Source organism: Tamandua tetradactyla, chromosome 6 (assembly GCF_023851605.1).
Source record: "Tamandua tetradactyla isolate mTamTet1 chromosome 6, mTamTet1.pri, whole genome shotgun sequence".
Taxonomy (NCBI): Eukaryota; Metazoa; Chordata; class Mammalia; order Pilosa; family Myrmecophagidae; genus Tamandua; species Tamandua tetradactyla.
This window is the reverse complement of record NC_135332.1, coordinates 61,779,298-61,795,533: the sequence shown is the minus strand read 5'-3', so window position 1 is coordinate 61,795,533 and position 16,236 is coordinate 61,779,298. Positions and strand designations below refer to the sequence as shown.

At 43.9% G+C, this 16,236-nt stretch overlaps 1 protein-coding gene across 5 annotated transcripts; it reads right to left on the bottom strand.

The window, feature by feature from the left end:
* Positions 1-527: 527 nt before the first annotated feature.
* Positions 528-16,213, bottom strand: CNTROB (centrobin, centriole duplication and spindle assembly protein). Of its 5 annotated transcripts, none has more exons than XM_077165886.1 (19): positions 15,059-16,213; positions 14,188-14,272; positions 13,849-13,930; positions 13,034-13,190; positions 12,089-12,205; positions 11,757-11,873; positions 11,321-11,419; positions 10,135-10,371; positions 9,666-9,812; positions 7,867-8,000; positions 7,198-7,323; positions 6,811-6,973; positions 3,956-4,229; positions 2,780-2,937; positions 2,441-2,537; positions 2,093-2,263; positions 1,803-1,935; positions 1,249-1,321; positions 528-1,040 (listed from the first exon to the last, which is right to left on the bottom strand). In XM_077165886.1, exons 1-19 carry the CDS (start codon positions 15,329-15,331, stop codon positions 915-917), a joined length of 2,769 nt encoding a protein of 922 aa, XP_077022001.1. In that variant the 5' UTR covers positions 15,332-16,213; the 3' UTR covers positions 528-914. The 5 variants fall into 5 exon arrangements, with proteins under 5 accessions (XP_077022001.1, XP_077022003.1, XP_077022002.1 ...); XM_077165888.1 differs by having other exon boundaries at positions 13,034-13,157; XM_077165887.1 differs by having other exon boundaries at positions 2,441-2,504; positions 15,059-16,212.
* Positions 16,214-16,236: the final 23 nt, after the last annotated feature.

Here is a 16,236-nt window from a genome sequence, read left to right as displayed (position 1 = left end):
GGAAGGTGCTCTCAGATAAGAGGAAATAAAACTTAAAAGTTAATATGAAATAGTGTGCAAGTAGAAAATCCTATCCACATCTATTCTAGCTCTAACTGAAGGGCTCACCCCTCTCAGTGAATCCAGTAAACTAGGTTTCTCAAACACCCATCTAGAACTGGTTCCCTAGTTGCACTGGACTCTAGAGTTAGAGTCTGTGTGTGGGTCCCAAGGCATCATCTTTCCATTTAATCTCAATTGCATGGTGTTTTGTTCAGAGTGTGCACTATGAGGGGGGACTTTTGTTTCATGGAGATGTCATTTTCTTCTCCAACTTTGCTTCCCTTTGTTCATTTTGGTGAGCATTAGGATGGAAGTTTTTGTAAACCTGGGTATTCTTTCTTGCCAGCTCTCAGCCTTTTATACATCCAGTAAAACCAGGAAAGAGTAAGACTATGGCCTTAATGTCTCCTGGCTGTAGCATAAACTAAAGCAGTAAAGCAGAATCCCAGAATACAATCTGAAAGAATTATCCACTCTCAAAAGAGAAAATTCTAATCAAGCTTTTACTCCAATTTTTTATGCAATTTTAGAAAATTTGGAAAATACAGAAGTGAGTAAAGAAAATAAAAATCATCCATAATTCCACTACCAACCAGAGTTAATCACACTGTTTTACTCTTTAAACATTAACAAGTTTAATGTTTAGCTCACTAAAATTTCTTCAACTTAGTCATGGACTGCCTTTTTTCAAAGTTTTTTATCTTTTCCCACAGAACATTTTAAAAAACAAACATGAAGTTCCTTTACACAGACGTTTCTTACAAAATCTCTATTTTCAAAATTCCTATGAGTCACAAATTCTAATACAGATCACCATTTATTTAAAAAATAATAATATTAAGAGGACCAAGAAGAAGAGAAAAGGCAAGAGGCTATCTCCAGATGCCCCCCCGACTCCTCATGCTACTGGAGACAGGGTGCCCACTTTTCTTCCGTCCTTGAGGTTTTTCAGTCTTAGGAGCTGCAGCAAGGCGGCGAGGGATAGACTGGGAGGATATCTGAGAGTTGGGGAATAAGAGAAGAAAAAGTTGGCATCAGAGAAAAGGCCTAGTGCATGGAGAGGACACGAATCAATAAAAAAATTACATGCTACACAAAAAGGGGACAGGCCATAGAAACAGAGTCAGCTAGGAAATGTGGAGAATTGAAGGAACTGGTCAGTAAGAGCCCTTTTATTCCCCCAGTCCCTACTGTCCTTTCCCTCACCTCTTTCCGGGGGATCTCGCCCAAGCGGGAGTCTGTGTTCCTTCGGGGGACGTTATCCCCTTGGCCATCAACCCTGCCACAGAAATCAAGGTTATGAGGATGGGGGAGATGTTTCCCCCACTCTAACCAACTCGGGAAGCAAAAGCTGCTGTCTAATTATGTCTCTCAAGAACAAACAAGATAGAGCTGAAGATGAAATGGAGGAGACGTAAGCAGAATCAAATGAGTTGTACTAGGGGAAATCCTAAGATTCTAAGTTCTGAGTTGCAAGGTAAAGAGAGGAATAAATTAAGGCAGGGTGACATGAAGAAGAAAATTTTTTGAAAAGTAAAGAAAAAACAGTAGAAAGGAAGCAACAAAGAAAGATGGGGAGCAGTGAGAGAGGTCTGGAGAGAGCAGACTTGTTGATCTACACCTCATTCCCCACTTTCCTCCCCAAAGAAAGACAAAAGAATCTGTCCAATGAAGAACAGAAGACTCTGTTCTTACTGCCTGCCCCATTTCCCTCCCCAGAGTCCAGATTCCGTTCCCTCGTCAGCCCTCTTGGCTGGTACCCGCTGTGTTCCGGCCTCTTCAGGTAGAGCAGCAGGTCCTCAGCAGGCAGCGCGCCCCAGCCCCGAGCTTGGTATAGTTGGAACAGCTGCGACAAATCCATCAGCTGCCTGGGGGAAGGCAGCCCATCTCTACCTGAGAGGAATAAAAATAACAATTGTTGTCCTAGGGCTCCTCTTTCTAGCCCTAGGAATCAACTCCCTAGGAATCAGGAAGGACTTAAGTCCCAGGTTCTGGTTCCACGTCCAGGACCTTTGTTCTCACCCTCTCTGGGAAACCATAACCTGCTTACCTCCCTCTGGGGAGCCACTGCTGGGACCACTGCCATGTGAGTGGGCTGAGGGAAGCTCAGGCGCCCGGAAGAGACTAGATGCCATGGCTAAGGGAACTTTAGTTTTATGGACAGGGGGTGGAAGGCGTGGCACCTGAGGGACTTCCTCCCAAGACGGGACAGTCAGAGGACCTAGCAAAAGGAAAAAGATCCAAGAATCAGGAAATGGGGCAAAGGGCCAAGGAAGCCCTACCGCCTAGCATTTATTTGGCTTTATCATCTTTTTCAGCTCCTGAAAATTCATCCTAGATAACCAACTTCCAACTATTCCAGGTCCCAACCCCAATCTTCTTCAGAGTTGGAACTCACCAGATTTAGGGGGCAAGGGATCAACAGAAGGGTTCTCATTGTTCTGGGGTACTGTCTCCAGCAGCTGGGAAGAAAGATGGTAAGGTTTCCTAGAAGACTGATAAAGAAAGAGACCTAGGTTCCTAAGGGAAGCAGGGGCTGGGGAAGTGAGAGCTAGTGGTCATCACGCTCCAAAGGGGATTCCAGGATAGAAATAAGATAGCCTGGGGGACTAAGAAGCTAGGAAAAAGTATTAGTCCTAAAAAGGACAGGAAGCCAGAGTCCTAGGTTCCTGGAGTAGAGAGAGAAAATGAGGGAGGGAATAGGTAAATGAGGTGGTCTGTGTGGACCCTCCCTTACCTGATGCAAAAAATGCTTGAGGCCCTGCAGCTGAGAAGGGGGAGGCAGCCCTTGCTTTAGGAAACTGTCCCCATCACGTCTAGGATCTTCCTCGGGGAATGGCCGTTCTGCCCTGTGATCAGGATGGAAGGTCCCAACTGCAGCGGAGAAGGCCCCAGCTATAAAGTTAGACAGGTCTGTTCACATGTGTATGCTGTGGAGGGAGGTGGTTCCTCTACAAATTAACTCACCAAATGCCCAGAAGAAAGGCGCCTATTAAAATAAGAGGGCTATCACAGCTAGGAAAAGATAATAAATGCTGGAAAGAGCTGGAGGAAAGAGCTGAAGACCAGGATGTGGCACAGCTGAATTTTAAGAAGTGTAAACAGAAAGAGAAAACTGTGGTACTCAGACTCCAAATAAACTAATGCTACCCTAAACTACTTAAATAATGGAAACCACTATTCAGGATTATTCAGAATATTTTAGAATAGTAATAGACATGTTTGGCTCTTTCACTAGAACATGCCCTCAGAATTTTGTGTGTTATTATATAACTTTCTAAATTTAATATTGTGATATAAATCATCTCTCTCTCTTTTCATCTATTATTAATCTGACCCAGGTAGTCATGTGTGTACCATGCAGAATATCCCCCACCCACCAAACTCACAGGTGAAAAAAGCAGTGGTGGACACCACAGCTAAGGTCAGCCAATCCAATGGATGGTTACCAGCCTCTCTTTAAATTTGATCTAAACAACACTGACATCAATGTCTCTATAAAGTTGTAGAGTCTTGGCTGGAATAAGTGTCATGGCTGGCCAAACCTATGTGCAGGGCAAAGTTATAAAGGAGCAGGAACCCCAAGGGAGCAGAGAATGCTGGTCTACTAAGAGAAAGCACAGATGCACAGGGAGAGGCAGAGTCAAGAGACCACGTGGGCCCAAAGAGAAAAGGAAAACTGCCTAAGCCCTTGAGAGCCTCCCTGTTCCAACTCTAGTTCTCATTAAGTCCAGTTACATTACATTTTCATAAGATCTCACTCTCTTTATGTGAACTAACTTGAATGGGTTACTGCTCCATGCCACTAAGTCATTTGGGAAACTACAGGCTCAAGGTCCAGACAGAAAGAAAGCTAGAGAGGGAGCCAATGAGTAGATGTAAGGGAACCCCAGTGATTTCCTTCCCCAGTTACCTGTGGATGGAGTAAGATCTGGCTTTGGCTCCAGGGGCTGGAAGGAATGTTGGCTTTGGAATTCCGGACCCAGTAGAAGGCTAAGGTCTGGGGAGGGGCTGCAGAGAGCAGGAGGCACTTCTGGCAGCGCATCCCTTGCATCCCGACTCTGCTGCAGTGTAGGTTTCAGGGCCACGGCCACAGGTGGCATTGTCCACATCCTTCTCTCCCCCTTTCCTGGTTCCTGAGGCCCGGGGATGGAGGAGGCAGCAGTAGGGGCCTGGGCAGAAGAGAGCTGCAGAGAGAAAGATCAAAGCTGAGTGGATATTTATCAAAAAGACAAGACATGGCACAGACACTTCATTAAGATTATAAATTAGTATAAACTTCTTAAAAGAATACTTTGTAATACCTATCAAATTTCTATCAAATTTTTAAATGTGGATTTTTGATCTTATAATTTCATTTTAAACGTACATTTGCATAAAGACATATACTAAAGATATTTATTGTAGCCCTGTCTGTAGAAACAAAATATAGAAACAAATATCCAACCTGGTATTTCCCTGGAACTATGGGTACCTGTGTGACACCTAAGACTTAGAGTTCTGCAGCTCTGAAAGTCAATATTACTACATACAGCAACCGTTAAAGAAATCGGAAAAGAGGTCAGGCTTCAGTTAGACAGAACAAAGCCCATCTGGTCTGGACTAAGGTAAATCAGAATACAGGGTAAGGATGACGGTGTCTGTATTTTAGAACTTCACCTACTGTATGAGACTAAAGGAAGAGGGTTTTATTTTGTTCAAAGCCTAAATTTTCTGTGGCACACAATCTAACTCAACCTGTTTGGATAATTCATTTATACAACCCAAACATATGGAGCCCAGAATGGTAAAGAGGGCTTGAAATTCTGAATAGCTTAATGTAATACCCAGATACATCCCAGAGTGTGTTGGGAAGATAATTTAAAAATATTGGCAAAGTCCCTTGAGAGACTGGAGGAAAAATAAGGAATTATTAAACTTTCCCACCTGGGAAACCCTTGATACCCTCTCAAACATTAGGGACTCCCAAGTTGACAGACCAAGACCTTGATCTTGAGCCTTGCTCTAATCAAACTTATTTCTGCAGCAGAGAAGCTAAGCCTATAACTATCATTATGCCTAAGAGTTACTTCCAGAGGATCTCTTTTGTTGCTTGGATGTCACCTCTCTCTAAGCGCAACTCTGCAAGTAAAATCATTACCCTCCCCCTTGCATGAGACATGACATCCAGGGGTAAAAGTCTCCCTGGCAACGTGGGACATGACTCCCAGGGATGAGCATGACCCTCGTACTATGAGATCGACATGTCTTCCTGACCAAAAGGGGGAAAAGAAATATAACAAAAATAAGGCATCAGTGGCTAAGAGAGTTCAAATAGAGTTGAGAGGCTATTCTGGAGGCCACTCGTATGCAAGCTGCAGCTAGATATTGCTAATTGCCACGGTTTGCAAAACCCCAAACAACATCATTCCTGTTAACCCTGAACAACCAGGGCTCTATCGGAGATCCTACAAACATTTTGTATGCACTAAAGTTTACTTTTCAGAAACCTAAAACCTTCACATGGTTCCTAGGCAGGATAAATCATGAAACCCAGAGGTGCCAGTCTCTCCAAGAGCATCAAACAGTTCCATCCCCTTACCCTATATTATCAACACCCCTTTTTCAACATGTAAAAGTTAGAATGGGTATAATCCAAATATCCCTAAAGATTGGGAGAAGGATCAAAGTAGAAGGAGGAGTTATAACAGAGAAGTTAGGATTTAATACATGAGTATGACTACTGCATCATTGTATTGATATTTCTTTTTAGTCTTCAGTGTCTTGGAGCAACTAGAAGGAAAAACTTGAAATTGTAGAACTGTACCCCATTCCAAACCTTAAAATCTGTTCTACAACCACTTTTTAAAATGTACTTTGAAATTTATTGCTTTTGTATATATATGTATTTATTTCACAATAAAAAAAAGAAATATCCAACAATAAGTGCTTGGTTAAATAAGAAGTTATACAACAGAGTTTAGAATGGGAAGAAAGCATTTGGAGGGGAGAGTAGACAAGAAAACACAGTAACAGTGGTTGCTTCTGGCAACAGAAACTGGGAGACCTGAGGTACAGGGACAGGATGGAGATTACTTTTCATTTACTTTATATCCTTTAGAGCTGGTTTTTTTTTTTTTTTTTTTTTTTTTTTTTTTTTTTTTATGGAAAGACAGAGAGAAGGAAGGAAGGATAGAAGGAAGGAAGGAAGGAAGAAAGGGAAACATTTTTAAACATTTTCTTGTTTTATTGTATTCTGTTTCTCCGTTTTTGTTACATGGGCTGGGGCCGGGAATCGAACCGAGGTCCTCCGGCATAGCAGGCAAGCACTTTGCCCGCTGAGCCACCGCGGCCCGCCTAGAGCTGGTTTTTTTTTTAAAATTTTACCATGTTTGTATTTATTATCTAATCCCCAAATATTGTAACCAATAATAAAAAGTTCATAATTAAGAGAAGGGAGTAAGCAGGCGATACCGACATAAGGGCTAGGGTGAGACTCCCTACCACCACAATCAGCACAACTGGCCCCACATATTACTCGCCCTCTTGGGGCTAGAAAAAGATTTGTGCCCGATGGAATGGGGCCAGTTTGGGTGAGCTATAACCATGGAATAAAGATTTATTTCAGTGAGACAATTATTCTTTAGGAAAGTCCACAGATTTTTTTTCCCCCTAAGGTAGATCCTAGGGACTGACCTACCTTTTGGGCTTTTCTTAGGAGGGAGCTTCCAAAGAAGAACTCTGGAACACAAGAACTCTGAGAAGCTTAGCTCAAGGGGTACTGCCTACCAGAGGGTTAGGAGGTGGGATGGTGTTGCTGAGTAGCTGGTTTGCCTCATCCCAGTGGGCCTGCAGCATGGCTTGGAGTCGTTCTATCAGTTCCACCCGCTGCTCCTCCAGCTGCTGGTTCCCACTCTGCAGGTCCCGCACTCGGGCTTGCTCCCGGGCCAGTCTGAAGAAAAGAAGGGAGAGGTGACTTGGGACTTTAAGCAAGCAGGGACTTGGAGAATAAGCTAAACCAGAATGCAAGGTCAGACGTCTGCATTTCTGAAAGGAGCTGGGCCCAATTTAGCTGAGGTCAGAGTCCTCTAAGGAAGAGCTCTTCACCTTTCCCAGCCTTGGCTCTATCCATGAGAAAGTGGCTGAGGTCTGAGGGGGTATTTCAGAGACTAGTACCTGAGCTCATAGTCCTGAGCCACCTGCTGCTGCCGTTCTTCTCGTTCTACCATTTCCACCTTGAACTGAGCCAACTGAGAAGCCAATTCCTGCTGGTGCTGTTCATTTAGGTCCTGCAGTTGCTTCCTAAGAAGACACAGGTGAGAAAAGAGGACTGAATCTGTTGACAGAAGAAGTAATCAAATGAGAAAAAGATAGCCAGCCACAGCTTGGTCATGGCACAAGTGGGCTCAGGAAAGAGATATAGACAAAGCTGGCGTCTTAGGATGAGTCTCCCAGAAGGAGACACTGAGATGAGAATTTATAAGAAGGTGATTTACTTAAGAATTTTTTCCAGAGAAATACGGTAGGGGAGTGGAGGTGAGGAGAGCTCTGGAGACAGTATAGGTGATACCTTAGCATTGTCCCTGTCAGGGGCAATAGAGCTAGAAAATTTATACTCTTGCCCCCAACATCAGTTAATGGTTAAGGTCAATCCCCTAGGGCCTGAAAATCCCAGGGCCTCTTGGACCTCCCTGTGTGACTGCAGGAACCCTCCCACAGAGAGACTGAGATCATGGCTGTTGGGAGTAAAAGTACACTGGGAGCCAGTATGTTTGAAAATGGTAAAGGGCACTAATATCACTTGCTGCACCTGGGGAGAAGTAGTATCCGGTAAGTCCCAAGTACCTGTGATGTTCCCTTAGGGAGGCTGCTTGCCGGAGGTTGCTCTCCTGAGCCTGGGCCAACCGCTCTGTCACTTGCTGCTCCAGCTGCACAGCCAGCTCCGACTCCATTTGGATCCGCTGGCTTTCATACCGGGCCTAGGAGTGAAAGAAGGTGGAATAAAAGCCTATTCTGTCTGGGTTTAGAAGAGGATAGAGGACACAAGGTAGACAAAATCTGTGCACCAGCCTTCCCTCTCAAATGTCTAAGGGATGAAGAACAAGACTTTTGCCACAAGGAGACAAAGAGGTTCCGTTTCCTTATTAAACCATGAACTACTCACATCTCTTATGTCCACAAAAATGAAAAGGACTTTGGATAAAAGAAATATATTTCTTAACGAAAAGAAACGTTAGAATATAAAATCTATTATACCTGTCTGAGAAAACATAATGTAGTCCCTAGTACAGTACCTGAAATCCAGCAGGCATTCAATAAATGTGTCCCTTCCTCTCTCAGACTTGCTCTGGGCTCAGAAACTCATCAGTTTTCCCTTAATATACATTTAAAGTATAAAAACAAAGGTTCAAAGGTCGAAATTCTAGCTTAAAGTTAGAACTGAGAGCCCTATCTCCCAATTCAGTGTCTTTTCTCTTCAATGCCATGCCTCCACCATGGGCTGAAATACACCTCTCTCTAACCCCCTTTTCTCTAGCACACTATAGCCCAATTCAGCCCTCCATTGCCTCTTTTCATAAATAAAGTTTTAATGGAACACAGTTATACCCATTTATTTTCGTGCTGTCTATAGCTACTTTTGGGGCACAAAAGCAAATTTAGATAGTTGTAACAGAGACTGTATGACCTACAAAACCAAAGATATTTACTATCTAGCTGTTTATAAAAAAAGCTTGCTGACCCCTGCTTTATTCAATGGCAAGAGCCTTACTAGTTTGAATTTAAGACTGAGCAGGCTAGCTAGATGAAAAGCATTTTTTAAAGTCAAATGATAATGATAAACAACTTTGGGGTACTATTCTGTGACAGGCCACTTGCTGTTATAGGAGTTTCTTGAGTAAATAAAACTATCATTGCCCTCCTGAATCCTTCACCTACTCAAGGGATAAACACAAGTTATTCAAGTAATGAGAATTACAAAGCAAACTGTTAAATTGGAATCAAGTCTCTGACAAAAACTTTTACCTGCTCATACAGTTAACCCACTAAGAAAGATGTCATTTTTTCCAAAATAACATTAAGATACCTTTAATAAACAGGACTGGATATAAAAACTCAGAAATGGACAGCACAATACTACCTAATTGTAATGCAATTATGTTAAAACATTGAATGAAGCTGCATGTGAGGTATAGGTTTTTTTTTTCTCTCTATTATCGTTTTAATTCTTATTCTGTTGTCTTTTTATTTCTTTTTCTAAATTGATGCAAATGTACTAAGAAATGATGAATATGCAACTATGTGATGATATTAAGAATTACTGATTGTACATGTAGAATGGAATGATTTCTAAATGTTTTGTTAATTTTTTTAATTAATAAAAAAAAAAAAAGATACCTTTAATAGACTTAGTCTATTTATTCCTAAGAGTAACATTAGGTCAGTCTGAAACAGTGTGGGAAACTCTCCCAGTGAGAAAGGACTCTGAGTTTAAAACAGACATTACTCATATTACATAGAAACTGATGATGGAATAACCCACAAATAACTTAATTGGGAATGGTTGCCTTGACTCCTGAGAGACTGATCTGCCCGACCTATTTCTCTCAAGCAGAAAGACCCTCAAGAAGCCTCTGCCTCCTGACCTGCACCAAGCTCATTTCCAGCTGCAGAGAATCTCTCTCCCTCCGTGCTGTATCCAGCTCTCCTTCTAACCGCCGCACCTCAGACTGCACAAGTGCCAATTGTTGCTGGGCCTCCCGAGATGCTTGGGTCTCTCTTTGGGCATTCCCCTAAGAAAGGAAATTGATCTCAAGTATTTACCTCACTTTCTATCTCCTGATTACCTCTATTCCCCAACCCATCCTCCCATACCCTAAAACCCAAGCTTCTTTTCTCTCTCCTCATATATGTCCTACTTCTCCATCTCTGTTTAATCCTACTCTTAAACCTTCTATTTATATGATGTTCCCAGCCCTTTCTGCTGGTATTACACTCTCAGACTTGTCTCCCACATACTGTTCTTCTCTCTCCATTCCTGTCCCCCCATGCCCCATTCAATTATTTTGCCCTTTTCTGTTCCCATTCCCCAATTTTTCCAACTACCAATTTTACCTTCTCCCTTTCCAACTGAGCCTGGATCTCCTCCTGCAGTGCCTGGAAGCGTTCCTTAAGCTGGTGCTCTTGCTGGGCCCAGGTCTGCCGCTCCGCTTCTAAAGCAGTCTGAAGTGTCTCTAACTGTCGATGCTCACTGAGCCGCCCAGCTTGAGCTTCATCCCGTTCTTCCTCCAGGGCCTGGCATCGCTGCTGTTCTAGCTCCAAGCTCAGAGTCAGCGCTTGCCTTTCCTCTTCCTATAGCCTCAGGAGAAAATCAAGATCCTTGACATGCCCTCCGGAGACCAGCAATCTGCCCACCCCCAACCCCAATACATACAACCTGCCTGCTGACAATACAACAGTTGACAAACCCACAGGACTTTAAATATAAGGTAGTAGATAAGAGCCCCTGTTCCTAGGTTCAGATCTCAGTTTGAATCCCAGATCTGTCATTTACTATGTGCATTTAGGCACATAATCTCATCTGTAAAATGGTAATAATAATATAATAGGATCTGCCTTTGAGGAGTAAAGTAAAAAGTGTACATGAAGCATTTGGCACAGTGTGTGGCACATAGTAAGTACTCAAAAGACAAGAGCTATTAATATCATCATACAAAGAATTTTCAGGAGGCCCAGAAGATCCAGCCTGCAACCACGTAGTGTCCAAATAGCAAACCTCCATCATCAGCACTGTTGGGTGTGACCCGCTGAGATTACAGGGATGAGCAGGCACGTAGCAAGCATGCATCATGCATGCAACGAGTTCCAAACCTGGCTACTAACTAACTCATACAGGGCTTTACCTTATTTCAGCTCTAAGAAATTTAAGTCTCATCTCAACCTAGACCAGAGTCAAATTTGATTGAACAAAATCACCTGGGAAACTTCTGACAATATTTAGGTTCCTCAACCCCACAAAATTTCAGGGATGGGTCTCAGGAATTTATATTTTAGAACAAATCCCCAGGTGATTCTACCGTTCTAATGAGGATATAATTTGCAGAGTCTCTCAAATTTACTTGGTCCCAGAACCCTTTATTTACAAAGTATCTCGAAGAATTAGTGTTCTAAGGACTGTACTTTGGGAAACACTGCCCTGATACAACTTAAACTATAAATTCCTCAAAGCCACCAATAGCCCATAGCTCTCTAGATGCAATCAAAGGTCTCCAGTGGAATTAATCCAGCCCAGCATTCTCACCAATGACTCTCTTTCCCGTTGCTGCTGTCTGGCACCTTCCTGCTCACGGTTCAGGGCCTGTATGGCCTCGGAAAGGCTTTGCTCCAGGCGGGTTACTGTCTTTCAGAGAGAGAGGAACATAGGATAGGGAACTGAGGGAAATCCCCGTATGCAATATTTCAAAAGGCTTTAAAATAATGTAAACTTTAAACTTAGAATTATCTGCATGATAACAGGGGCCAAAGAGAACACTAATGTGGGGAAAACCGGGAAGACAACAACTATACAAGTTTGAGAGCAGAACAGTGAAGAGAGGGGAAAAAGAGGAGAAGAAGAGTTATGAGGGCAGCTACTGTGAAATCAAGGTCAATCTGTTGTGAACTTTAATGCCAGAGCTATTTCTGCCCCTTTCAACCTGTGACTGAGGTTCTAATGCCGTATGATCCAGGTTGCCCACCTCCTGCTGCTTGCTTCGGGTGAGTTCAGCTGCCTGACGTTCCTCCTGAAGTCCCCGAAGCACCTCTGTTCGTTCAGCCTCATGCCGATTCCAGCCCTCCACTACACGGGCAAGCGTCTCAAGAAAGGTAAGTCAGATAGAATTTCAAAATAACTCTTTTGCCCTCTTCCTACCTCCAGGGGCAGGATCAACAGCCACCCTCTCACCATGGTCAGTAAACTCACCCCTTATCCCAGCTCCTAGTATGCACAAACAAATACTGGTTGGCCATGCCCTTACTATTCCTTACTGCCCTCCATGGAGAGACCACCCGCCTTTTGCTACCCTGGCACCTTGTCCAGCTGTTCAATCATGATGTCTTTTTTGCGGTCAGCAGCCACAGCCACAGCCAACTGCTGCTGTAGCTCCAACACTCGGGTTTGCAGGCTCTGAATATGGTGCTCACAATGCTAGGAGGAAGGATGAACAGTCTGGTTGCCTCATCCTTAGTCTGACCAAGACTCCAGATTTTGCAGTCTCTAAAACTTATTTGGTCTCAGAACCTTTAAAGGGAAATGGGTTTGGGACAGGGAGTTTGGGTCCTCAAAACAGAAAAGAGTTGGAGGAGGACAATTAGGGAAGCTGGAGTAGGAACCCTGAGGCCTGAGACCTGTAACACCTTCCTCTATCTTCTCAGGAAATAGGTGCTCAGCTTCCAGGCTCTTTCTTTTCCTAATCTGAGAAAATTTTCCATAAACCCTTTGGCAGTGATGCAACAGTTCATGCTGCAAAAAGAAGTTACTCTTGCCTTAAGATACTCATTGGGCACAATGATTAAACATAGTCAGGTTAAAAGAGAGAGCGTCAATGGTTTTGACTCTTCCTCTATCTTGTCTCCCTCTCTGTCCACTTCAGATATTGAGGCTGAGCACAAGGAGATAAAGTCCATTATATCACAAATAGCTAAGGGCCTTTGCCCAAACTAATACAATTCATTGTTCATTCAACAAATACTTATGGAGTGCTTCTAGATGTTAAGTACATTCTAGACCCTAGGGATTCAGTGCTGAATAAGATGGACAAGGCAGTGATCCCCGTGAAGCTTAGCTTTTGGAGGGGACAAACAAATAAGATATATCAGACCGTGATAAACTGTATGAAGGAGATAACAGAGTGATCTGACTGAATACCTAAAGGGCAGGTGCAACCAGTTTTAGGGTGGCTGAAGAAGCCTGCAGAGTCATTTAAACAGTCTCAGTTGCCCTCACCCTTTTCAGTACTCAAGTTCCCTAGCTCACCTTGCGGCGGGTATGCTCTGAATCCAATGCATCTCTTAGGCCCTGAACATCTGGAGGATTGAGTGAGGGCCCTGGCCGAAGGCTGGCATAGCGAGGAAACAACTCCTCCAGTGCTTGTGCTGAGCTAGATGGAGATAAGTCTTGCAAGGGCCGGGTACTGAGCAAATCAAATGGAGAATGTCAGGGTTCAGAAAGCTTTTGATACAAGTTGTCAACGAAGGGAGGGTTAAGGAGTATGGTGTGTACGAGTTTTTTCTTTTTTATTTCTTTTTTGGAGTGATACAAAATGTTCAAACAAATGATAATGGTGATGAATTAACCATGTGATGATGTTGTGAGTCACTGACTATACACCATGTATGAATGAAATGTTTGTATGTTAAGTTTTATCAATAAAAATATTTTTTTTTAAAAAAAGGAAAGATTTTGAGTCCAATTGTGGTATTTTATGCATGAGGAAATCGAGACCTAAAAAGGGCAACACACTTGCCTGAAATCATAAAGCTAGGTAGTAACAGAACTCTAATTAGAGCATAGGTTCTGTGCATCATTCTACAATACTCTTTCCTTTAGAAAAAAAACAAGATAACTCTTCTGGGAGAAGGACTGCAGTGGAAAGTCAGATACTAGGACAGATGCTTAAGTTTCTGAACAAATAAAAGGGGGAGAAGATAAGCAAGAAAGACGAATACCGAAAGTTAAGGGACAAAACTCTTAAGTCCTTAAGAGTACAAAAGTAGTAAAGATAGAGCTGAGGAATAGATTGCTAGGATTTCCCAAAAAACTTGCAAGTTAGGAGAATCCCAAGAACTCACTTGAGCAAGCTGGCTGTGCTGTCACTGTCAAAGGAGTCCTCTTCCTGTCTTTCTGAGCTAGCACCTGGAGCAAGAGGATCCCCTGCAGGTAGCCAGAGGGTCCCCAGCCAGATCAGGTAAGGGTAAGAAAAAAAGGGGCTTCTTTAAGACAGGGAGAGGAGAGGGCCATCCTTTCTATCTCACCCACTCCTCACTCCTTCTCCCAAAGAACGAGCATCTATTCTCCTGAAATCTCTTCTGTCTCAGGGGTCTAGGTTTTGCTCCCTGCTTCCTTTCCACTTATGTCCACTCCATAAATCTAGGTTCTCCTTCATAGCTCCAGGGATGGGGTTTACTCACGATAGTTTGTATCCCGCGAGGTTTGGAGAATGCTCTGGAGCTGACTCCGGACACTTTCCATCTCAAAGATATGCTTGGAACCATCCTAGATAAAGAGCAATGTGGAAATCAGATGCAAACTATGTAATCTACCTTCTATCTACTGCCAGGGTAGATGGCACTCAGTCCCCCCATCACCTGGGAAATCAAGAAAAACAGAACTGATCAAATAAGGGATGTTTTAATCTTGAGTAAGACAAGTACTATAAATGAGTAAATTGGGCAGGTAGTATACGAGTGCTAGGGACTCCTGCCAACTAGTAAGCATATACCTGTCTAAAGACTGTATAGACCATGTGCAATGAGTTCTCAAACTCTGGAAAACCTAACCAGTCTGCAAATTGGTTATGATACTTTGTATATCCATCATTGACAACTATCTTCTCTGTTATGTGTAATAGATTAAATCATGCTTTAATGATTTACAGGTCAAATTTTGACTCATACAATCAAAAGTTTTGAACTGGAAGGATCTTAGCATATTTTGATTTTATCTTTAAGTCCCTAATCCCCTTTTGGAATCCAAAAATCATATCCACTCTCCCAGTGTCCAGGTCCAAGTCATGGCACACCTGCCTAACCCACAGTGCAGGTATCTCTGACAAAAAAGATATTAGGAAGTTGTACTATTTTCCAAATTATGGTGTCCCGGGTCACTCTCTCCCTCATAAACATTTGCTCCCAAGATTAAGAATGAATGACTCAGTAGTTAAAAGGCACTTGAAATCCAACAATAGGAGTTTATACCTCAACAAATCTATATTTTTAGAACCCCCAATCCCAAGACTCTACTGACCCATACCCTGGAGATTCCCGGAGACACAGTTCTCACCTTTTTTTTCAAGTTGTTCTCCAATCCAACTGACAAACTGTGGCTCAGCTCTTGGGCCAAGCCCTCTAATACCTCATGAGAAGGTGGGGTAGAGGAGGGTAAATACAGCTGGGCTCGGGCTGTGGCTTCTGCTTGACGACTAAGGCGCAAAGAGGCATAGAGCTGGGATGTCACCTCAGAAGACACTTGGCTCAGCCCTGGGGGGTCTGATGCATCGCTCAGGAGATCCTCAGAACGGAGAGGTGAACTGGGGCTGGGAACTGATGCCTCCATGAATACAGGGAAGAGACAACGAGAAACAGCAGGTAGCTGGGAACTCCTGGTTTTGCTTCAGGAGAGCCCAAGGGGGAAAGTACTTGGAGAAGGAAGATTTGGGAGAAAGGAAGCCTCTGAGCCAAGGATCCTTGATGAGTCAAGGCGACCAAGCCTTTCTGATTAGAGGAAAGGTTTCCATCGATTCCAGTGGCCATGGGAGAGGGCAAAAATATTCTTTTCCACAGTTCTCGGGAAGGGGGTGGGGTTTTGCAGCGCTGAGGGGAAAGGGGAAAAAAGACCTACAACACTCCCCTACTAGGAACGGTTGGAGCTGCTGGGAGATCAGCCTGAGCACAGGGTATCCTTGGTCAACTGAGCTTTAAAGTTTTCACACCCAGAATGTGCAAACTGAAACTGACCCAAATCCGAAAAAGGCCTAATTTTTGCCCAGCTGCCTCATTTGCATTCCAGCTGGCCCCGGTCTCAGAGAGGGAGGCCACCCACCCACACTCCTCACCCGTCCTACCCCCGGTCAACGCTCTTGCATATCCCCTTCAACTTCTCCTGCCAAGAAAGCCACAGCAGGATTCCCTGGCATTCCTCTCTCCCACCACCCCAAAAGAAACCTGCCGAACCCTCGGTCACGCCCTCCGACACACCGCCCTCAAGCGTGGCCTATAATCTCCCAACCCCAACCACCTCCTTCTCACTACACACACTTCCAATCCCCACTCCCACCCCCAATTTGCCAAGGTGGGGACAAAAGATTGCCCCCTTCCCTGAGCCAGGTTCCGAGAAGACAGTCTCCTCTGCTGCGCGGACCTCTACACGCCAAACCGTTGGCCGCCTCCGCCCACCGTCCGCAGCCCCGCCTCGCCATGATGACGTCACTCACCCCCCCCACCCCTCCCAGCCACCTCAAC

What these genes read in the sequence shown, in the direction of transcription:
- CNTROB (XM_077165886.1), bottom strand. Translation starts at nt 15,331, where the DNA reads ATGGAGGCATCAGTTCCCAGCCCCAGTTCACCTCTCCGTTCTGAGGAT. An exon ending in TCCCTAAGGGAACATCACAG is followed by an intron (nt 7,324 to 7,866) that starts GTACTTGGGACT and finishes GTGTCTTCTTAG; the next exon opens with GAAGCAACTGCAGGACCTAA. An exon ending in AGATCTTACTCCATCCACAG is followed by an intron (nt 2,938 to 3,955) that starts GTAACTGGGGAA and finishes CTAACTTTATAG; the next exon opens with CTGGGGCCTTCTCCGCTGCA.